The following is a 23,614-nucleotide window of genomic DNA, read 5'->3' on the forward strand; positions in this document are numbered from 1 at the left end:
GCTATTAAAACACTAGAATTCTAAGCAGAATTCACTACTTCTATCAATCAGTTTCTTCATGAGTGTGTGTGTAGTATGTGTGGTGTGTGCACATATGCAAATGCACAAGCCCATGCACACACGGAGGCCACAGAACATCATATGTACTTTCTAATGGCATTTTCCTTGAGGTAAGAGACTTTCTCTGAGTAAGGAGCTGTGGTTTGGTGAGCCCCAGCACTCCTCTACTCACTGCTATAGGTGTGCATGGCCACACACAGTTGGTTATGTGGGTCCTGGGGGATTGAGCTCTTGCCAAGTCATATTCCCAGTCCTCTTCAATTGTTTGGTGTGTGTGCATAGTATGTGTGGTATGGTATGTGTGTGTGTGGTGTGCGGTGGCCAGAGGAGATTATCGGGTGTTCCCTTCTATCACTTGCCTGCCTGTTTTTTACTTGTAATGGAGTCTTACTGATACTATTGCTTGCTGGAGATTCAAACTTGGGTGGTCTCAGAGCCCCTCCCTTGACCCTCAATGCTTGCATAGAAACACACTTAACCACTGAGCCATCTCTCCAGCCATTCTTCAGTGTGTGTGTATTATTTGGGAGTGTATGTATGTGAATGCACATGCATGGGAAGGCCAGACAGAGGACAATCTCGGATGTCATTTTCTGGAATGCCATACACCTTTGAGATAGGCCTCTCATTAGTCTACAGCTGGCCAATTAGGCAGACTAACTGGCCCAGGGACCTGGTTTTCTGACTCCCCAGCAGGGCCTTTTACATAGGTGAGAGGGGTCGAGCTCAGGTCCTCAGGCTTACAATGTACTTTACTGACTGAACTACTGCTCCAGCTCACTTCTCTTCATTTGAGTTACTTATTATCGATATCCTAGTGACCTTCACATTAAAAATTCTACTATAGGCTGGGTGTGGTGGCGCACGCCTTTAATCCCAGCACAAGTAGAGGATCGCTGTGAGTTCAAGACCATCTTGAGACTACATTGTGAATTTCAGGTCAGCCTGACCAAGAGTAACACCCTACCTCAAAAAAAAAAAAAAAAAAAAAAAAAAAATCTAGAATAGTCAAAAACCAAGCTAATTTAGCTTGCTGTTGCCTATTTTGTGACAAAAAGCCAAGAATGACTTCACATTTTTAAAGCATTATAAATCAAAACAAAAATGTGACAAATATTTTGTGCAGCCTGCAAAGCCTAAAATATTTATTATTTGGCTGTCTATGAAAACATTTGCCATACCTCTTCTAATGCAGCTTACTCAGCTAAATTTTATGCAATTCAGGTAAATGTCAAGTTCAAAGTAAATCATCAAAATCCACAGTAATTAGGAACAGGGCTATTTCATTTACCTAGCATATGAAAGACCTTAATACCACATACACAGAAACAGAGATCCAGATCCTTCAATAAATATTTGCTCTCTTCATACATACCATCTAATACCCCTCCCACCCCCCGCACATAAGATACGGTCTTGCTCTGGAATTCACTGTGTAGTCTCAGGCTGGCCTCAAACTCACAGTGATCCTCCTACCTTGGTCTTCTGTGCTGGGATTAAAGGCATGTACCATCATGTCTGGCAGAGAGAGAATGGGAGTACTGGGGCCTAGATCTAAGCCACTGCAAACTCCAGATGCACACGCCACTTTGTGAATCTGGCTTTATATTGAGTACTGGGGAACTGAACTCAGATTGTTAGGTTTTGCAGGCAAGTGTCTTAACTGCTGAGCCATCTCTCTGCCCCCATACCACCTAATTCTATTTAAGAATTAAACTGTTTCTTAGAACATTAACACAGAAACCAGCACATTATGGAAGCTCAAATATCAAGCTGGGGCTGTCTAAACAATGGTGCCTCAGTCATAAATGCTAGTCCACAGAAAGTAGTAGCAGAGCATAGATATAGAAAACCCTCTGCTCTTACACCAACTGACAAGCTAAATAGGTACTAACTGTTTTCTCATATTGCACATCCCCATATTTCAGCTGGTTAAAAGAAATAACATAGTTCTCCCTCGATTTCTTTCAAAGTCTGCCTCCGGTAAGATAAACATACTTAAACATTTCTATTATGTTTTAAATTTATTTTTTTCTTAATTAAATTTTCTTACAGAGACTTCTCTCAAAGTATGCAAAGGAAAACAAATGGAGTAACTTACTCCAGAGCGGGTCTCAGAACTCTGACTTTTAATGCTTCTAATATTCGATTTAACTCCACAAATGGTTCTTTCTGACTTGGGTCTACAGAAAGACCAGATTCCTGAAATGGGTGGAAAGGGGGACAGAGACATAGGCAGAAAGAAAGAACTTTGTTAGCAGTAATCATAGTATATTCATAGCACTAAATAGTGTCTGTTTTTTAGATTATAAAATATTCAACAAACCATCAAAGATCATTTCCTGCATGGTGGTACACAACTTTAATCATAGTGCTTAGGAGGCAGAGGTAGGAGGATCACTGAGCTCCAGGCCAGCCTAGCCAAGAGTGAGGCCCTACCTCAAAAAACAAACAAAACTAAAAAATCATTTCCTTTTAGTATGCATTATATGTGCTTTGTGACAGAGACTAATGCTGCCACTATGATGACTATACATAGTGTTGGTAAATGTTCTGAGACCTCCTAACCTCATATATAGTAGTAAAAGAGATGATGCTTACCTGAAAAAATTTTACTTTGAAGATCATTTGATAAATATATAAGTTGTGTTAGATCACAAAAATAACATTTATATTTTTGTCACCGTCTTCTTTTCTGATAAAACTCTTTCACTATCAAAGTAAGAAGTAGGAGCTGGGCATGGTAGTATATGCCCATGCTGCCAAGGCTAGTAACGTTGAGGCAGAAGAAACTGTGGCCAGCCAGGGCTACATAAGTGAGACCCTGTCTCAAAAATGCAGAAGCAGCTGGGCGTGGTGGTGCACGACTTTAATCCCAGCACTCACTGGAGAGGCAGAGGTAGGAGGATCGCCATGAGTTCGAGACCACCCTGAGATTACATAATGAATTCCAGGTCAGCTTGGGCTAGAGCGAGACCCTATCTTGAAAAACAAAACAAACAACAACAAAAAAAAAAAATGCAGAGGAACAAATAGCAAAAGTCCTATCACTTTGGTACCTTTGCTTCATGACTAGAATCAACATAACTATAGCCATAAAATAAGAAAAGAATAATTCAAATATTTAATTTTAAAACTATTAATTTCTCAAAGAATATTTCAGGTACTAAATTTCAGTACTAATAATTTCTAATTACTTCAAAACATTCCTAGTAAAATGAGGTTATTCATGGTAATTAAAATATTGTAACTACAATATAAAATTCATTCAAAGTTTCAATACAAAGTAATACAAACTCCAACACATTCCCTTGTTTCTTTTTCCTATTTTCCCAGTTGACCCACTGTTACCTGGCAGAGCTCCTCGGCTACATCAAGCATTCCCTGTCGGAAGAAGTGTTCCACCATCACCTCATTGAGAAGCCTTTGACTGTCTGCCTGCCAGCAGCCATCTATCCCCACACTGCTAATGTCAGAATCAAAATTCTGGAGAAAAACAAAGGGGAAAGGAATCATGAATATATGACTTTTTCACTCCATCTAATAGAAAGAAATGTTGACATTTCACATACTCGTAGCAAACACCCAATTCCAACTTATCACAGGAAGGATTTTCCTACTGCTTCTTTCTAAAATGTCACTCTTGGGAATTGCTGCTGAAAGAATATATGAAAATATTTTAGAAAAATACAGAGCTCAATCACCTAATTTCTAGACATTATACTACAGCAATCTTTTCAGAAGCATGCAGTGATGACATCTAAAAGCACACTTCATATAGCACTGTCTATCCATCTAAATAAATCACACACATTCCCAGGAAGTGCAGCACTTAGACTAGGGGCTTGGGGAGGAGAGAGATGAGGACGGCCAGGTGGTCAAGAAAGTGATTATGGCCAGGCGTGGCGGCGCACACCTTAATCCCAGCACTCAGGAGGCAGAGGTAGGAGAATCCCTGTGAGTTGAGGCCACCCTGAGACTACGTAGTTAATTCCAGGTTAGCCTGGGCCAGAGTTCAAGACCCTACCACCACCAAAAAAAAAAAAAAAAAAAAGTGATTATGTATTGCTTGGCTACATTTCTAGTATGCCTGCATGAGGCTAAACAGCATGCCACTGACAAAAATTCAGCTAGGGAAAGCTTGCTAGTGGCTGGTACACAGAAGACAAATGTGAAGCCAAAACCTGAAAGTGAGACTACAAAACCCATAGAAGGACATCAGCACTTATAAATCTGAACCCGTGCACTGGAGAGATGGAAGAATGGTTAAAGGTACTTGCTTGCAAAGTATGATGGCCAGCTGGATATCATGACCTCACAGCGCCTGACACTACCTACACAAGGCCATCATAACAGGACAAGATGATGACATCAAAATAAGAGAGACTGAGAGAAGGAGGGGATACGATGGAGAGTGGAGTTGCAAAGGAAAGTGGGGGAGGGAGGGCATTACCATGGGATATTTTTTACAATCATGGAAGTTATAAATAGAAAATAATTAAAAAATAAAAAATTTAAAGTATGATGACCAGTACTCATGTAAAGCTATATGCAGTAAGTGGTGCATGTGTCTGGTGTGCCCTCAATCATTCACTATCTCAAATAAAGTATTAAAAAAAAATAAAAAACTGAACCCAACCTGGTCAACTTCTTGATACAACAAAAATTACTATTCTGTGCCGGGCGTGGTAGCACAGGCCTTTAATCCCAGCACTAGGGAGGCAGAGGTAGAAGGATCATCATGAGTTCAAGGCCACCCTGAGACTACATAGTGAATTCCAGGTCAGCCTAAGCCAGAGTGAGACCCTACCTCAAAAACCAAAGAATAAAAATAAAAAAATTCAGCAGCGCAAAAAGCGAGCAAATATCAATAGAAAGTGTCCAGTCTGGGGCTGGAGAGGATAGTTCAGCGGTCTAAGGCATTTGCTTACAAAGCCAGACAACCCAGGTTCAATTCCCCAGTACCAATGTAAAGCCAGAAGCATAAAGTGGCACATGGCTCTGGCACATTCATTCTCCCTCCCTCCCCTTGCCTATTGTTCTCTCTCTCAAATAAGAAAAATATTACCAAAAAAAAAAAAAAGACAGCTGCAAATGAACTCCAGACCCGTATGCTACCTTATACATCTGGTTTAAGTGGGTTCTAGGGAATAGAACCTGTGTCTTTTGGTTTCACAGGCAAGCACCTTAACTTCGAACCCATCTCCCAGTCCCTATAAATAAATAAATATATGTAGTTTTTGTTTGTTTGTTTGTTTGTTTGTTTTTTAAGGTAGGTTCATTCTCCCAGGCTGACCTGAAATTCACTCTGTATTCTCAGGGTGGCCTCAAACTCACGGTGATCCCCTTACCTCTGCCTCCCAAGCGCTAGGATTAAAGGTGTTTGCCCAGCTAAAAATAGTTTTGTTTTGTTTTTTTTATTTATTTATTTATTTATTTGAGAGCGACAGACACAGAAAGAAAGACAGATAGAGGGAGAGAGAGAGAATGGGCGCGCCAGGGCTTCCAGCCTCTGCAAACGAACTCCAGACGCGTGCGCCCCCTTGTACATCTGGCTAACGTGGGACCTGGGGAACCGAGCCTCGAACCGGGGTCCTTAGGCTTCACAGGCAAGCGCTTAACCGCTAAGCCATCTCTCCAGCCCTAAAAATAGTTTTGTTTATTTAATGGGGAGGAGGATGGACATGCCAGTCTCCAGACACTGCAAATTCCAAAGGCATGTGTCATCTTGCTTTACATGGGTACTGAAGACTCAAACTCGGGTCCTTAGGCTTTGCAGGAAAGCGTCTTAAGTGTTGAGCTATCTCTCCAGCCCCAATAAATACTGTTTTTTAAAAGTAATTATTCAGTCTGAACAGAATAAAAGATTTTAAAAAATGAACAGAGCTTTAGTAACTGGGAAAGTAACAGATCTAGCACATGTCATTAGAGAACCAGAAAACATACTTTTCGATTTTTATTTTATTTATTTGAGAGACACAGACAGACAGAATGAATATGGGCCCACCAGGGCCTCTGGTGACTGCAAACTCCAGACACAATGTGCCACCTTGTGCATGCCTCACATGGGTACAGTCCTTAACCACTAAGCTATCCCTCCAACCCCAGAAAACATACTTGATACAGAACAGTATTTGAAAAATATTTCCCAAGTTTTCCAGATATAAACCCATAGATTCAAGAAGCTCAGGGATGGGCTAAAGAGGTGGCTCAGCAGTTATGGGTACTAGCATGCACACCTGATGACTTAGGGTTCAATTCCCCAGCACCCACATAAAGCCAGATGCACAAAGTGGTACATGCATCTGGAGTTCATTTGCAGAGGCAGGAGGCCTGGAATGCCCCTCTCTCTGTCTACTCAAGTAAAAATAAAATGTAAAATGCTAGCCGGGTGTGATGGCACACACCTTTAATCCAAGCACTGAGATCACAGAAACCTAAACACACTAAATTAAAAATTCGGCAAGCAACCAGAGAAAAGTGGCCTGTTACTTATAGAGGGAATATAATTAAAGTGATTACAAATGTTTCAACAGAAAGCAGAGTTGAAGGGCCAGAGAAATGGCTAAGTTGTTAACTAGGCTTCCTGCACAGGCATGAAAGCATGAGGGGCCTGAGACCATCTGAATTTCAATCTCCAGAGCCCACATACTACATTCACACAAATAAACCAAATCATTAAGTTCAGAAGGAACTTTCTAGGACCCAGAGAAAAGAACATATTCCCAGAACTCTATACCCAGTGAAAATATCCTTGAGAAATAAAGAAAGAGACCAAGCTGGAATCTGTGTCTCGGACTCGCGTGCATCCCAGCGGTTCGAACCGGGGTCCTTTGGCTGCAGAGTCAAAGGCTCTAACCGCTAAGCCATCTCCTGATTCTCAAGCTGGAATCTGGAAAAGAGATAGTCCCCAGACAGCTTGTCTAGTGCCAGAAGGTACTACATGAGCACCTGGAGGAAAATGACCAACATCTGTCCAAGCAATTCATGGTCTAAGCTACTCAGTAGCAATCTACCTGACATGATGCTTCTCCAAGTGCAATAGTGGCACACACCCATGGTGGGTAACCAACTACTCTTGAACTGGCTAACAGATCTGCTCAGTGGAACAGAACCCATACCTGGAACTGGGAAACAAGTCAGAACCATATCCAAAACACTATCATCAGCTGAGGACCGTCAAAATACCTGAGGAGGACATTTTATCACCATGGTGTTACCAAAATTGAGAACACTATTCTTCCCCATAGTGAGTTATCTTGGTTTTAATGTTCACCTACCAGTTCAAGTAAATGCCTCAAAATATGGAATCATTCAGACAAAACAAAACCACCACCAAAAAAAAAAAAACAGAAAAGAAAATTGGGCTGGAGAGATGGCTTAGCAGTTAAGGCACTTGCCAGCAAAGCCAAAGGACCCAGTACCCACATAAAAGCAGATGTACAAGGTTGAGCATGTGTCTGGAGGAGGCCCTGGCATATCCATTCTCTCTCTCTCAAATTTAATTTTTTAAAAATTATTGTTAGTCCTAATTTTTTTTCTTTGAGAGAAGGGGGGGGAGGATAAGAGGCAGACAGAAAGAGAAGAGGTGCACCAGGGCCTCCAGCCACTGCAAATGAACTCCAGACGCATGTGCCCCCTTGTGCAACTGGCTTACGTGGGTCCTGGGGAATTGAACCAATGTCCTTAGGCTTTGCAGACAAATGCCTTAACAACTAAGCCATTTCCCTAGCCCAAAATTTTTTCTTTTAATAAAAGTTCTTGGGCTAGTACTTAACCTGCCCAATGGAAATAATACAAAGTACCGAAATGCTAAAAGAATGTATGTCTGAATAGATTGTTCAGTAATACCAAAGAACCACAAGTGCTTACAGTCAATGTGGGGTTTTATTTCTGCTTATCAGAGAAATTGAGGGTCAAGTTTATAGCAGCAAATTAATAAGTCTAAGCAAAGCAAGTTATATTTTTATGTTGTTACATTTTTATCTTAGCTATACCAGCTAGACCACTGGAGTGGCAGAATTTTGCTGTTCTTCTGGACTCAAGTAGAAGCCGCCAAAGATGGGAATATTTTGCTCTCAAAAGGTCATCCAAAGGAAGAAACTTACTACAGATTGAGATGACAGAACTTATTACAAATTCAGGGGTTTGCCTATAATTCTCTAAATGTCTAAGTGCATGTAAACTGAGACAAACAGAACCTTCAGGATGCTCCCAATACATTACTTACCAATCCTTGTAACCCCCTAGCAAATTTACCAGGCATCTATACCTTAGGAAAGAAAGTAAGCAACTGTGGAAAAAACACTTTCAAACATAATTTTACAAGGCTGGGCATGGTGACACACACCTTTAATACCAGTACTTGGAGGCTAAAGTAGGAGGATAGCTGTGAGCTAGAGGCCACCCTGAGACGATAGAGTGAATTACAGGTCTGCCTGGGCTACAGCAAGACTCTACCTCAAAAAAAATAATAATAATAATAATTAGTAATAACTTTAGGACTGATGAGATGGCTTAGCAGTTAAGGTGCTTGCCTGCGAAAATCTATGGACCCATGTTTGACTCTCCAGGTGAGCCAGATGATGCAAGGGCACAAAGTGAGCACATGTCTGGAGTTCAAGAGCAAAGGCTGAAGGCCCTGGTGTACCAATTCTCTCTCACTCACTCATTAAAAAAATAATTTGGGGCCAGTAGATGCGGGAGACTTCAGTGGCTTGCTTGCTCGGAGGTGCCCGCAGGCTGCATTCCATCCGTACCTTGGCTCTCCCTGGAAAGGGAGGGAGGCTTCGTGCAGGGAGCGAGCCTCCGCCGCAGCAGTCAGCTCGAAGTCACTAGGACTTCTCCCAAACTTGTGTGCTGAGGAGACTCAGATGTTGGCCTCAGCTCCTAGGCTGAACTCAGCAGACTGGCTCATGAAAACTAATGTATTGAGACAAAGGAAAGGATCTGACAGGAAGCAACATCTATTATCCTGGGCTTGGCAGCAAGGAAGAGGATAAGTAGTGGAATTCCTGCAATCTGAAGAGCACACTGAAAGGTGACATAGAAGCTGAACGATGGGTGGCGGAGAGAGGTATAACATTCCAGCCCCTCAATCTAGAAACATCAGTAAGAACCAACAGCAGCTTACTAGACAGAAGACTAAGAATCAGCATTCCTAGATGAAGATTGTTCACAGGAAAAAAGAACAAGGACAGTTACAACTCATCAGCAGCTGCATGGCAGGCCATGCAAAATGGCAGGAAGAACAACTTTTCTAGTAATCCAAATTGGAACTCTAGCCTATCAAGTCCCAGTTTGCTTTTTAAATCTCAAGCTAACCAGAACTATGCTGGAGCCAAGTTTAGTGAGCCACCATCACCAAGTGTTCTTCCCAAGCCTCCAAGCCACTGGGTTCCAGTTTCATTTAATCCTTCAGATAATAATGACATTTCAACTTAAAACCTTACTTACAAGTACAAGTTTAAGACGAAGTACTAATATTTAAATTTAGCACTGTTTACGTAGTCATGAATTGGTCTGAACCAAATTGCCTTAAGGAGGTAAAACTTGTAATTTACAAGTATAATCAAGACACTCATTTATTTTATGCACTGCGTGCATGGTGACATATCAGTGCAACTTAAATAATTGTACTTGATAGGATTGCTACGAAAGTAAATTCAAGTGAACCATTCAGGTTGATTTGGGGAATAGCTGACTTTTAAAATTGTCTATTGTGGAGACAGTAGTTTACAGTCAGTCAGTCAGGTTATAGGTTTCTAGCTGAAATATACAGGGACTGAAAAATAATGTAGACATTAGGAAATTAAATGTCCTAGGGACACCTAAACTGCCAAAAGAAAATGAATTTTTACTAAAGATCTCATTTCACTAAATTGTATTTACTAATTGGTATATGTGTGAAGGTCAGTCAGGGCTTGCTAGAACAAAGCAGTCTATGTCCAAGTGGCCCTGTTTTTTGGATCTCACTCTAGCCCAGGCTGCCCTGAACTCAGTGATCCTACCTTAGCCTCCCAAGTGCACTGGGATTAAAGGTATGTGGCTTTGTCTGTTTCTTAAGTATAGTGGATATGCATCTGCCTGCAGACAGACTGATTTTATTTTAAACTGTTTTAAGTACCTAGAGAAGAAAGAGCCATGTAAATACATGTAATAAGCTTGTAACATATGTAAAGTTTTCTTTCATCCTACAAAGACTATTTTAGTATGAATTTGCTGGATGTATGACCATGGACTTTTTTTTTCCCACTAGGGCCTAATTTTAAAGGTCCCCAATTATTTTAAAGAAGCTTACCTTCATGCTAAAGTGCCAGTGTATGTACAATTGATTTGGTTGGTTTTAAGCTACATATCAAAGTAAAACCTAATATTAAGCTTATATTAAAACATTTAAGCTGCTAAGACATTTCCTGTTTTTGAGATTTAAAATGCAGTACAGGATCTCCACTCTATTCCCCAGTCTTTAAACCCAAAGATTCATTTTTGCTTTCACCAATCCTGATGAGACAGAGCTTGGTTCCAGTGCCTCTGATGCTTTTGGTGATTAAGTGCAATTTAGGGAGACTAAGGCAAAAGGTGTGATCTCAACCTAAAGGGTAAAAATACTAATAGCTGTTAATGCTACTAATTTGATACCCGTATTTTGCTGTTGACAAGGAAAATTAGCTAAGTTGTAATTTTCCAAATTCTGATGCAATGTGGAAATCTTACTAAGCAGGGCAAAAGCAGATTAAAGAAATGAAGGAAGACTCCCAAGAATGGGAGGGGTCCTCAAAAGAAAGGATGGGGTTACTTAATGCATACAATATGAGTCTGAACCATGAAACTAAAAAAATAAATTCTGCTCAGTACCTTGCTTTTATTAAATAAAAAATAATAACTTGGGGCTGGAGAAATGGCTTAGCAGTTAAGGCACTTGCCTTCAAATCCAAAGGACTCAGGTTCAATTCCCCAGTCCCCATATAAGTCAGATGAACAAGGTGGCGCATGCATCTGGAGTTTGTTTGCAGTGGCTGGAAGTTCTGGTGCCCATTCTCTCTCCCTCCCCCCTCCCAAATAAATAGTAAATAAATATATTAAAAATATACTTTTACTTGACAAAACATATTGTCTTTTTTTATTTGACAGAGGAAAAAGGGCAGAAAGAGAGAAAATATAAAAGTTTAGCTTTTAAGTTGGGCATAGTGGCACACACCTTTAATCCCAGCACTTGGGAGACAGAGGTACAAGGATCATTGTGAGTTCGAGGCCACCTTGAGACTACATAGTGAATTCCAGGTCAGCTTGGGCTAGAGTGAGACCCTGCCATGAAAACACCAAAATAAATAAATAAATAATAATAAGTTTAGCATTTAAACAATGTCCCTAGATTTTTAACAAATTTTACAAGGATGCCTGTCATACAGCTTTAGTTTTTTTTTTGGTTTTTTGATTTTTTGAGGTAGGGTCTCACTCTAGCCCAGGCTAACCTGGAATTCACTATGTAGTCTCAGGGTGGCCTTGAACTCACGGCAATCCTCCTACCTCTGCCTCCCAAGTGCTGGGATTAAAGGCGTGCGCCACCACACCCAGCCAGCTTTAGTTTCTTAAAGCTTACTATGGTCACTATGATGTGGATAAGAAAAAAATCAAATAGCCCTTATAGTATGAATATCTTTAATTATACTGTAACTCTAGGCTGGAGACACGGCTCAGTGTTTAAGGTGATTGCCTATATTGAAGCTCTAACTTATCTGCTATTCTTGGAAAGTAAGCATGAATGATCAATGCAATTTTCCCAGTATACTTTTATCATTCTGATGTTCTAGTTTAAATCACTGAGAAAGACAGGAAAACCTTTCATAGTTGATATTCTGGCTTATGCAGCAAAAATTAAAGCTAAGATTATAAATGAAGTTAAGAGAGTGCCACAGTGTCAAACTCCTAAATTAACACTAAGATTGTAAGTGGAGGTTAAGGGACCTCAGTACAATGTCAAATTCCTGTGTTGCAACTGCAGGCTCTTCCCCATGTTTTGTCAGAGTTGGCATCAGGTCTAGCTTCTGTTGCTAGGTGACCAAACTCATTTACATTGCAGCCCAGGAAGTCAGCAACACTACAAACCAACCAAGGTCGCTAATGTAGAGGAACACCTATTATTAGTATCACCTGCTTAACACTACCTTTTCCTGTCAGTTTTACTTTTTTAGAATTAATTTATTTATTTGCAAGCAGAGAGAAAAGAGACATACAGAGAGACTGGGTGCACCAGGGCCTCCAGCCACTGAAAAGGGACTCCAGATGAATGCACCATGTTGTGCTTCTGGCTATATGTGGATACTAGGGAACTGAACCTGGGATTAAGCCTTGGAAATGGAGCCATCTCTCCAGCCCCTGTCAGAGTTTTAGAACAATGAGAACAGCAAGAAGCAAAAGCAAGAAGAGGATCATGATTTTGGCCCCAGCCTCGGCTACATAACCAGACCCAATCTCCAAAACAAAAAAGAGTCACTTATCTGTGAAACTTAAAGATTCACGTCTTATTTCCCAGGACCCATGTAAGCCAGATGCACAAAGTGGCACATGCGTCTGGAGTTTCTTTGCAGTGTCTAGAGGCCCTGGCATGCCCATGCTCTCTCAAATAAATAAATAAAATATATATTTTTTTAAAACGAGGTCTGACATGATGTTCTTAAATGAGAAAGGATTCAAACAAAAACAAAAAGATCACACAATCAAGGGTGTGTCCACTGAAGATGTTTTGACTTAGAGAAATCCAGGATGCAATAAATCTAGACGCTAAGAGGAGTACCTAAGTTTCAGAAAGCACAATCGTGAACCTATGAGATGTAAACAGCATGTCCTTCTACCTCTCTGGCCATCTCATGAACATATTTACAAATTAAAATAATTTAAGTGTTCACCATCAAAAACCATCCAAGTCTCAAATATATTCATAAATTATCATTATTAAGAGTTATTAATACTAGCAATGTATGGTAAAACTTGGTATTTGTACTCTTTTTTTAATTAGAGAGAGAGAGAAAGAAGCAAATAGAAAATGGGTGCACCAGGACTCCTAGCTACTACAAACAAACTCCAGAGACATGAACCACCTTGTGCATCTAGCTTGCCCTGGTACTGGGGAATCAAACTTGGGTCCTTAATGAAGCCATGTCTCTAGCCTTGCATTAATTTTTTAAAATGTCAACTGACAATGTTAATATATTTTTCAAACCTCCTTATCTGAGCCAAAGTTTATTTGTTCTCTCCTTCCTTTCTTCCTTTCCTTCCTCCTCAGGGTAGCCTCTTTAGTCTGAGGGGAGCCAAAGTCCAAGCCTTAGTTAAAGCATCCTTTGTAGTGTGTCCTCCATGGCTAAACCAGACTAACTAGATTTTGAGAAAGACAACTACTGCTGGGTAGATGCAAAAATAGTGCATTCTGACCTGGGGAGATGACTCAGCGGTTAAAGGTGCTTGCTTACACAGCCCGCTGAATGGCTTCAGTTCTAATAGACCCATGTGAGGTAAGATGCAAAAAGTGGCACATGTGCTGGGCGTGGTGGTGCATGTTGAGGCAGAGATAGGGGACTGTCGTGAGTCTGAGACCACCGTGAGACTACACAGTGAATTCCAGGTCAGCCTGGGCTAGAGAGAAGCCTTACCTTTAAAAAAAAAAAAAAAAAAAGTGGCATACGTTAATGAAGTTCATTTCCTGCGGCAAGAGGCCCTGGTGCAAATAAATTTAAAAAATATTTAAAGAAAAAGGAAGCTGGGCATGGTGGCACACACTTCTAATCTCAGCATTCCGGAGGCAGAGGTAAGAGGATCACCATGAGTTCAAGGCCTAAAATAGTTGGGGCTGGAGCTGGATAGATGATTTAGCACTTGCCTGCAAAGCCAAAGGACCCAGGTTCGATTCCCCAGGACCCATGTAAGCTAGATGCACAAGGTCAGCCAGGCGTGGTGGAACACACCTTTAATCCCAGCACTTGAGAGGCAGAGGTAGGAGAAATCTACGTGCATTCGAAGCCACCCTGAGACTATATAGTGAATTCCAGGTCAGCCTGGACTAGAGTGAGACCCTACCTCGAAAACCCAAAAAAAAAAAAAAAAAAAAGGCTGATGATTTCTGATTGAGCTTAATTAGTATATTTGAAAACAAAAACAAAGAACAAGAAACTCACAGGAGATAAATCTAATGGTCAAACATTTAAAGATGCTCCACTTTAAAGATGATCAAGTAAAACTGATACAATTTCATAGCCATCCAGTTAACTTTAAAAGATTTAAAATTTGACAATACCAAGGGAAGGTGAGAAATGAAGCAGGAACTACCATACATGCTGGGTGGGACTATAAATTGGAATAAACTCCTTAGGGAAAATTTGGAAATACCCAGGTAATAGCTGATAGAATAAGCTCTGTGTAGTTATACTGGACAGCAGTGCTTTCCAAACTACAGGCTGGGAAATCACACACACACACACACACACACACACACACACACACACACTCCTTCTCTCCCTCTCTCTCTCACACACACACACTTTATCTAGTTTTCTTAGTTCCTATCCAGCACTGGAGAGATGGTTTGGTGGTGAAATATACTTCTTGTACAAGCTTGAGGGCCTGAGGGGACCCAAAACCATCTAAGTTCAAATCTCCAGAACCCATATAAACAGTTGGGCATGGTCACCCTTGTCTTTAACACCAGTCCTGTGGGAAGCGAAAACTGGAAAATTGCCGGGGCTCACAAGAAAACAGCAACATCTGAAATGTGTAAAACAACAAAAAAAAATCATTACAAGGAAAAACCAGGTGCGTGGAGTGATGGAGCAGTCTACCCTAGGTCCTCTGGCCACTTCAGGTGAGCACATCAGCACATACACACGCATACACCACACATACAACACAAGTAAAAACAAGCGTGGTGGTGTACACCTTGAATCCCAGCACTGGGGAGGCAGTAGTATGAGGATTGCTGGGAGGCCAGCCCGAGACTACATAGTGAATCCCACCCAGGTCTGCCTGGGCTACAGTGAGACCTTACAGATCGCACTCTTCCCAGAGGCTATTTGGTGAGAGTGGGAGATGTAAGAGATGGCAATGGGTAGTGAACATGATCAAGTGCACTGTATACATATATGAAATTGTCAAAAGTAAAATAAAGGTTTTCCTCTCTAAGCTTTAGTTTTCTCATATGAAAAGGGAGAAATTATATATCATGGGATGCATAAATGTAAGCAAAGCACTTACTTCAGTAACACATAGCTGCCGTCTTCCTGCTAGTGACCATTCCTATTTTCATCCTAAGCAGTGAGGTCAAGCTGATCTTTAGCTGCTTTCATCATTTACTCCCTTCGCTCTAGTTGCTGAACAAACCCTTTCTCAAACATTCTTTAGCTATTCCTAGGTAAAAAAGTCACCTAGGAAGTTAACCCTTTATGTTTTAATACAAGTTGCTGTTTTGTTCTTTCTCAGCAGAAAAACCACACTGCCTTTCCTTGCTCCTGGCCTCTAAATCTCTTCCCAGTCATATTTAAGTTCCTGACTTCACAACTCTTTGACTGAAAGTATAATAATCTTTCCTTTACAAGTCCCTGTAAACTTACTTTATTTTTACCTCATAACCTTGTGTACCCCCCAAAAAAATTTTTCGGGGGCAGGGAGATTTCGAGGTAGGGTTTCACTCTAGCCCAAGCTGACCTGGAATTAATTCACTATGTAATCTCTCAGGGTGGCATTGAACTCATACCACTGTCTCCCAAGTGCTGGGATTAAAGGCATATGCCACCAAACCTGACCAAAACCAAATTTTTTATGTTCATAATAATAAAAGGCAGGAAAATTCCTTCACTAACAGCACAGACTTTTCTGCTAGCATTAACAGAGAATAAAATCCTATGAAGACATTAAAGGAAAAAGTTATCATTAAGCATGTAAAAAATATACTGAAGTTTCTCCCTCAAAACCAGACAGATGGGCTGGAGAGATGGCTTAGCAGTTAAGGCACTTGCTCGCAAAGCCAAAGGACTCAGGATTTGCTTACAGTAGCTAGAGGCCCTGTCGTGCCCATTCTCTATCTGCCTCTTTCCCCTTCTGTCTCTTTCATCTCTCAAATAATACATATTAGAAAAAAAAAATTAAACAGACTGTTCACTACCATATTAGGCCCAGCCCTAATATGTCTCTTATAACAAAAAACAAAACAAAAAAAAAAAACCCGCAGCTACTGGCTTCTCTGCCACATTGTGAAGGTAGGAGGGTATGTCCATAAAATGGCATTCACAGGCTGTCAGGTGGCATTCCATTTTGTTGCTCAGGCTTGCTTGCTGTGCTTCTCACAAGCTATGGACCACAATAGTTTCAGCCCTAAGTGTGCCCAAGACTTCACAACAAGCTTCCCAGAGCTTACACAAATTTGCCAGGTTCAAGTTAAGACTACAGGAGTTTAAGTCATGGGAGTCGTATGTAATAACTCCCTATGCAAAATTTCTCACGTATGTAACAAGCCTGTTCACAATGGCTAAGTATACCCAGTGGGGAAATGGCTTCCTCCTCACCTGAGGCAAGTAATGTCAAAGTGCAGGGAGAACACACTGAAAGATGCGGGAGAACTAAGCTGAAAGAGTCAAGCTTGTGCTAGGGTTCTGGACTATAATCCTGGAACTTATCAATTAAATAATGTACTTTTCTATGATGGATGAAAAGAATCCGTTACCTAGGACATGATTTTCATAAGAACATGATTTTTTTTGGAAGAAACTAGTTTCAGAAATAGTTATTTGAAAAAGGTCCTTATAAATCAAGCACATTAAGAATAAAGTAGTTCTCAAAAAGGTTAAGAGTGAATAAAAATACATTTGTTTCAAATGACCTAGCCATGACTCCCCCAATGTCAAGATGTAAATCACTGTAAATGTGCTCTTTAGATATCCATTTTCTTTTTTTAAATAATGTATTTTTATTTATTTATTTGACAGAAAAAAAGGGAGAGAAAGAGATTGGGCAAGCCAGGGCCTCCAGCCACTGCAAACGAACTCCAGATGCGCACACCCCCTTGTGCATCTGGCTACCGTGGGTCCTGGGGAATTGAACCTGGGTCCTTTGGCTTTGCAGGCAAACTCCTTAACCGCTAAGTCATTTTTCCAGCCCTAGATATCCATTTTCAAAGAGTAAGTGTACCTAACTGCTTTGCCTAAAAGATAGGTCAAAATATCTGACAACAAGGCTTGACAGATGGACCAACTGAAGGCGCTTGTTGCACCAACGTCCCAGGTTCGATTCCCTAGTATCCATGTAAAACCAAATGCACAAAGTGGCACATGCATCTGGAGTTCATTTGAGGACAGGAAGCCCTGGAATGCCCATACACTCACTCTCTCATTTTTTCTTTAAATAAATAAAAACATTTTAAGAAATATCTGACAACCATATTTTTCAAAACCTGTTGGATCTGAAGAAGACATGCCCAGCAAGTCACTTGCAGCAAGAGGGTGAGAGCAAGAGAATTCAAATAATAATTATGACAGAACAACAGACATAAGCTGGACATAGGTAAATATGGTTACCCTGCTGGAGGCACAATATACAACTGGTAAATAATTTTTCCTACTGTTCTGATATTGGTCAGTAGCACCCACATACCCAGGAAGTATGCCTGCTGATACCACCCTCATTATTTATTTATTTATTTATTTATTTATTTATTTATTTATTTATTTATTTATTGCAAGCACCAGGATCTTTCCCCAGACATGCTGATTGCCTTGGAAGCATTAACCCTTCTCACTGTCATGGCACCTCTGGCCTGGCTGTCCAGATATGACCCTCTGTCATTAACTACAGGTAGCAGGCCTGGTGATCAAGGAGCTGTCCCCCAGGAACATCCTGGGTTTCTCTATGGTTTCAACCATCAGAACAACACGAATGCTTTAACCATCAACATCTTAAGTACCACCAGAAAAACTGAGTTTCTCTCTCAACCACTCATGACTTAAGACTCTCAGGTGTTCACCACCACTTCCATACTCCTTAAGCCACACTAACCACTTTATTTACCAACAGATGACCACCAATATCATAACCTTAAATCGGTTTGATGATAAATCTACTTCCAGAGCACTGTTCACTTGCTTTGAGCTACCAAACAGGCTTTACATCTCAAAGATGTTTCAGAGAATACTTAGTACCTTCCCAGCTTTTGCCATCACTGATCCAATGCCATCACCTTGGAAGGCCACTAAAATTTCTAAGCATCACAAAACTAAACACATTCCCAGAGTTCCTGCCATCATACCCACCAAGGAACAGTATCTCCTTAGAAGCTGTCTGACTGAGGCAGCCTTGAGCCTTTCAAAACTAGGAGTCTATAGAATAATTTCTAAAAGTGGAACCTGCCCAAGAGTCAGATGCACTCACTTTTTAGATTCCCAATACTTCTCTTATCTATGTTATAGCTACACAATTTTGCATACAGACTAAGCAACCAAGAACCATTTTGGAAGCATGTCTGCTACACAGTGCTCTCTCCAAATTCTGCCTACCCTCCCAAAAGTTTATTAAGTGTGAACAGAAATGCATGTGACCAGTAGCCATTCCTCTGAGGGGTGAAACAGTTGAAGGTATCAGATAGTAACTGGGCTACTCCTCTAAAGCTCCACTAGGACTATGAACTCCACAGGTTAAAACTGGCCCAGTGCTAAAAAACGGTAACTGCTCAGGAGTCAAAAACTAAGTCAAGGATTGGTATTCAAGAAATGTCACAAGAAAAAAAAAATCACCTAGAGAAAGTGACTGGCCTGGCAGCAAAACACCGACTCAATTACTTGCACAGAAGGCAGGACTAAGGAAAATCAAGTAGCATGCCTCCCCCCCCACCAACAGAGACAAGAGTTAGGATGGGGCAGGAGGGGCAGTTGCAAGGGTGTTACTAAAATCATCCCTGAAGAGACACAAAGAGCCAAAGCCAGAGGACTACTTACAAGGTAGCCAAACATTCCTGTAAACAAACTCCCACATACTGGCTTAACATTTCTCTAGAAGTTTATTCATCAGGACTTTTGCAAACAGATACACAACAAGGCTATAAAAAGAAAGGGGTCTTTGTATTACTTTGTTCTTGCTCTTGTTTCTTAAATAATAGCAACAAAGAACAATTAGTAAGGACAGCATAGCAAAACCATAACTGTGAAAGTTGTTAAAAGCAAAGATAAAAGGAACAGCACAAAATACAAAGACTATCAAAGTCCTTATAGAAGGATGTTAAAAACACAAAGTATTTCCTTCAATACCATACCTTATCAATGGCTTTTCCAACTCGAGAAACACTGCTGTGGATGTCTTTGTGGTCCGAGGCCAATTTTTGAACAGTATCCTTTATTCGTTTGCAGCATTGTGTCAAAACAAGTGAAAGTGTCCCTGATAGTTCAGCATCTTGGCCTATTAAAACAAAAAACAAATAACAACAACAAAAAAAAAGGTTGGTTCCTCACTAAAGCAAACCCAAAAATAGCAAATTTCAACTAGATCCCTAGAAATACAAAAGATGGAAGAAAGTGAAGGAAAATCAGTACCTACTTTAAAGCAGAAGGTCATATTCATAGACTATTTGTCAAGTGAATAATTCTTTGTTTTGGGAAATAGGAGCATTACTTTAAAATTAGCTACTCCCAGTTGCTCACTGATGTAGGAGTATGACTATGTGTGAAATAAGGGCTGGAGAGATGGCTTAGCAGTTAAGGTGCTTGCCTGCTAAGCCTAAGGAGCAAGGTTCAATTCCCCAGAACCCACATAAACCAGATGCACATGGTAGCACAAGTGTCTGGAGTTTGTTTGCAGTGGCTAGAAGCTCTGGCATGAAATTCTCCCTCTCTAATAAATGAACAAAGATGTGTGAAATAAGCTATTTCCATAATAAAAATCATGTCTAAGTCACTTATTCAATTAAAAATGTAAAATAAGGGTCTGGAGAGGTGGCTTAGTGGTTAAGGCACTTGCCTGCAATGTCAAAGGACCTTGATTTGATTCCCCAGGACCCATGTAAGCCAGATACACAAGGTGGTGCATGCAATTGAAGTTTGTCTGCAGCAGTTGGAAGCCTGGCATGCCCATTCTGTCTCCCTCCCTCCCTCCCTCCCCCCCCCCCTGCCTCTTTCCCCTCTCAAATAAATAAATAAATAAATAAATAGATTTTTTAAAAGTTTAAAGTCCACTTAGGATTATTTACCAATTATCTATAGCTACACATTCTCAATAAGCAACCCAGCTTGGCCTTTCAAACTCTACCCAGTGTTATATAACTTCGATGGTTTTCTTCTTTTCCTTTTTTGGTTTTTCAAGGTAGGATCTCAACTTAGCCCAGGCTGACCTGGAATTCACTATGTAGTCTTAGGGTACCCTGGAAATCAGGGCAATCCCACTTCTGCCTCCTCAATGCTGGGATTAAGGCATGTGCCACCATGCCTGGCTTCTCTTCCTTTTTTTTGAGACAGGCTCTAATACAGCCTAAGGTGACCTCCAGCTCCTTGCATAGCCAAAGCTGGCCTTGAACTTCTCATCCTCTTGTGTCTACCTCCTAAGTGGTGGGATTACAGGCATGCAACAATGCCTGGTTTTATGCTGTAGAGGTAGGAGAATTGCTGAGATTATATAGTGACTTCCAGGTCAGCCTGGGCTTGAGTGAGACCCCACCTCAAAAAACCAAACCAGAAAGAGGGGGGGGGGAATCAATCAACAGCCAAAACAGTGAATAGCCATGGAACAAATGACATTCAACTGCAGACATGAAAGAAGGGAAGCAATTAGACACATAGCTCCTTTGGAGGAGGAGGAGACATCCCAAGACAAGGCAACAGTTGGGCATGGTGGTCTATGCCTATAAACTCAGCCCTCAGAGAGATAAAATGAAATTCATGAAGCACTGACTGATGGGACAGGAAAATCAAGGAAGGTGCTGAGGAAGCCAAGCAACAGGAAACATGTTAAGGTAGAACAAATAACCACCTGTCTTAACTGTTAAATCAAGCAGAGTAAGATGTGGCGTGAGAACTGGCTATTACATTTACAACATGGACATCATCCATGACCACGAAAAAATAAGCTTTCAAGAAAATCCAGGCTAGAAGGCTGCAGGGACTGTGATGACAGACTACAGTAGGCCTGGGTCAGAGAAGTAAAAAGTCAAGCAAAATTCAAGGAGTGCTCATACACTGACCAGTCCAATATGGCGTAGACAAAACAGACAGTCTATCTGCATACACTCACACAAAGTTAATCAGGTGCTTCCTACTTGTGTTAATATAATGGCTAATTCTGTCCCACTGGAACTAAAAGAGTCTAACTACTTCAGTATTGGACACTTCTGCTCTGTTTGCACTAAGCCTTACCTAACCTCAGTGGTCTCACTTCCTCTACAAGCCTCCTTGTCCACAGACTTACTCTCTCTTCTGAATACCTGTAATTTCTGTTCTCTCCACCACTCCTCTAGAACTCAATTATGTATCATTTAACCATTTCTGCATGTCATCCTCCACCTCAACAAAACATAAGCAGCCCACCCCCAGGGGAAACAAAGTTCTTACTGTATATTCTAAACTCCACAATCTCATTTGAACAATGCCTGCAAATATCTAAGACATGTAAGAATGTAGATTAATGGTGAACAAAGCTAGGGCTGGGGAGATGGCTCAATTGGTTAAGTGGCTGCCACACAAGCATGAGGATCTGGATTCAGATCCCCTGAACCCATGTAAAAGCCAGGTGTGGTGGTGTACGCCTTTAATCCCAGCACTTGGGAGGCAGAAGTGGGAGAATTCCTGTGAGTTCAAGGTCACATGAGACTACATAGTGAATTCCCGGTCAGCCTGTACTACAGGAAACCCTACCTCAACAGCCCCCCTTCAAAAAATAAAAGGCATGTATCAGCAAGAATTTGTAATCCCACCACTGGCAAGACAGAGACAGTAGAATCCCTAGGACTGGTTGGCTAGCTAGTTTAGCCAAATTGACTAACTCTAGGAGAAAATATTTCCAAATCATACTCTTAATATAAACAAAGGAATGGAACAGACATCTTTCTGCCTTGTATATCTGGTGCTGCGTGGGTAATGGGGAATCGAACTTGGGCCCATAGGCTTTGCAAGCAAGCACCTTAACCACGGAACCATCTCTCCAGCCCCTCATTTTTCCAAATTAGATACATAAATAACCAATAAGCACATGAAAAGCAGCTTAATATAATCATAGGAAAAATTAAATAAAAACTACATAAGGTACTATTGCATACCCAAAAATATGGCAACAATGAAAAATGATGATGGGGCTGGAGAGATGGCTTAGCGGTTAAGCGCTTGCCTGTGAAGCCTAAGAACCCTGGTTCGAGGCTTGGTTCCCCAGGTCCCACGTTAGCCAGATGCACAAGGGGGCGCAAGCGTCTGGAGTTCGTTTGCAGAGGCTAGAAGCCCTGGTGCGCCCATTCTCTCTCTCTCTCCCTCTATCTGTCTTTCTCTCTATGTCTGTTAATAAATAAAAAATTAAAATAAAATAAAAAAAATGATGATGAAGCTAGAGAAATGGCTTAGCAGTTAAGGCACTTTGTCTGCAAAGCCTAAGGACCTGAGTTCAGTTCCTCAGTTCCCATGTAAAACCAGATGCAGATGATGAAGCATTTTTCTGGAGTTTGTTTACAGTGGCTAGTGGCTCTGCTGGTGTCCATTCTCATTCTTTCTGTCAGATTAAAAAAAAAAAAAAAAAAGATGTTGGGTGTGGTGGTGCACACCTTTAATCTCAGCACTTGGGAGGCAAGATAGAAGGAATCATCATGATTTTGCCACCCTGGGACTACATAGTGAATTCCAGGTCAGCCTAGGCTAAAGTGAAACCCTACCTTGAAAACAAACAAAAAGAGATGATAATTTAGTGTTGTTGCAAAGGCTGTGGATAAATTTAAGTCTTATATAAAATAATATGACAGTCCTTCAGATAGTTAACCTGTGACCCAGAAATCATCCCTAAGTGGAAAAAATGTAAGAGAACTGTAACTTCCATCCAAAAGACAAAAAAAAAAAAAAAAAACAAACAAATAAAATTGTTCCCAATGTTGGTAGCATTATTCATAACAGCCAAAAAGCTGGAACACGCAAATGTCCAACTGAGAGGGTAAACAGGGCTGGGGAGATGGCTTAGCGGCTTAGCGTTTAAGGCGTTTGTCTGCAAAGCCAAAGGACCTCGGTTTGATTCCCCCAAGACCCACATAAGCCAGATGCACAAAGTGGCACGTGCATCTGGGGTTCATTTGCAGTGGCTGGAGCCCTGGCACACCCATTCTCTTTATCCACCCCCCCTTTTCCCAAATAAATAAATAAAGTATTTCGAAAATAAAAAATAAAAAAGGGCAAATAAAGCATGTGACAAAAACATACAATAGATTCAGTCAGGAAAAGAAGTACTGAAAAAGGGGGGGGCTGGAGAGATGACTCAGCAGTTAAGACACTTGCCTGCAAAGCCTAACAACCCAAATTCGATTCCCAAACATCCATGTAAAGCCAGATGCACAAAGTGGCATATG

At 41.0% G+C, this 23,614-nt stretch overlaps 1 protein-coding gene and 1 pseudogene across 1 annotated transcript in view; one reads left to right on the forward strand and one right to left on the reverse strand.

Annotated features, from left to right (window-relative positions):
• The window catches only part of Rmnd5a (required for meiotic nuclear division 5 homolog A), a 64,203-nt gene that overhangs the window by 19,212 nt on the left and 21,377 nt on the right, over window positions 1–23,614 (reverse strand). The window contains exons 2-4 of the mRNA XM_004660509.2: window positions 19,346–19,488; window positions 3,412–3,546; window positions 2,162–2,262 (exon numbers count right to left, since the gene is read on the reverse strand). Of these exons, the coding sequence (XP_004660566.1) occupies window positions 2,162–2,262; window positions 3,412–3,546; window positions 19,346–19,488 (379 nt within the window). The remainder of the gene's footprint in view (window positions 1–2,161; window positions 2,263–3,411; window positions 3,547–19,345; window positions 19,489–23,614) is intronic.
• Window positions 9,093–9,550, forward strand: LOC105944155 (annotated as a pseudogene).

This window comes from Jaculus jaculus, chromosome 6, assembly GCF_020740685.1.
Source record: "Jaculus jaculus isolate mJacJac1 chromosome 6, mJacJac1.mat.Y.cur, whole genome shotgun sequence".
NCBI classification, from domain to species: Eukaryota; Metazoa; Chordata; class Mammalia; order Rodentia; family Dipodidae; genus Jaculus; species Jaculus jaculus.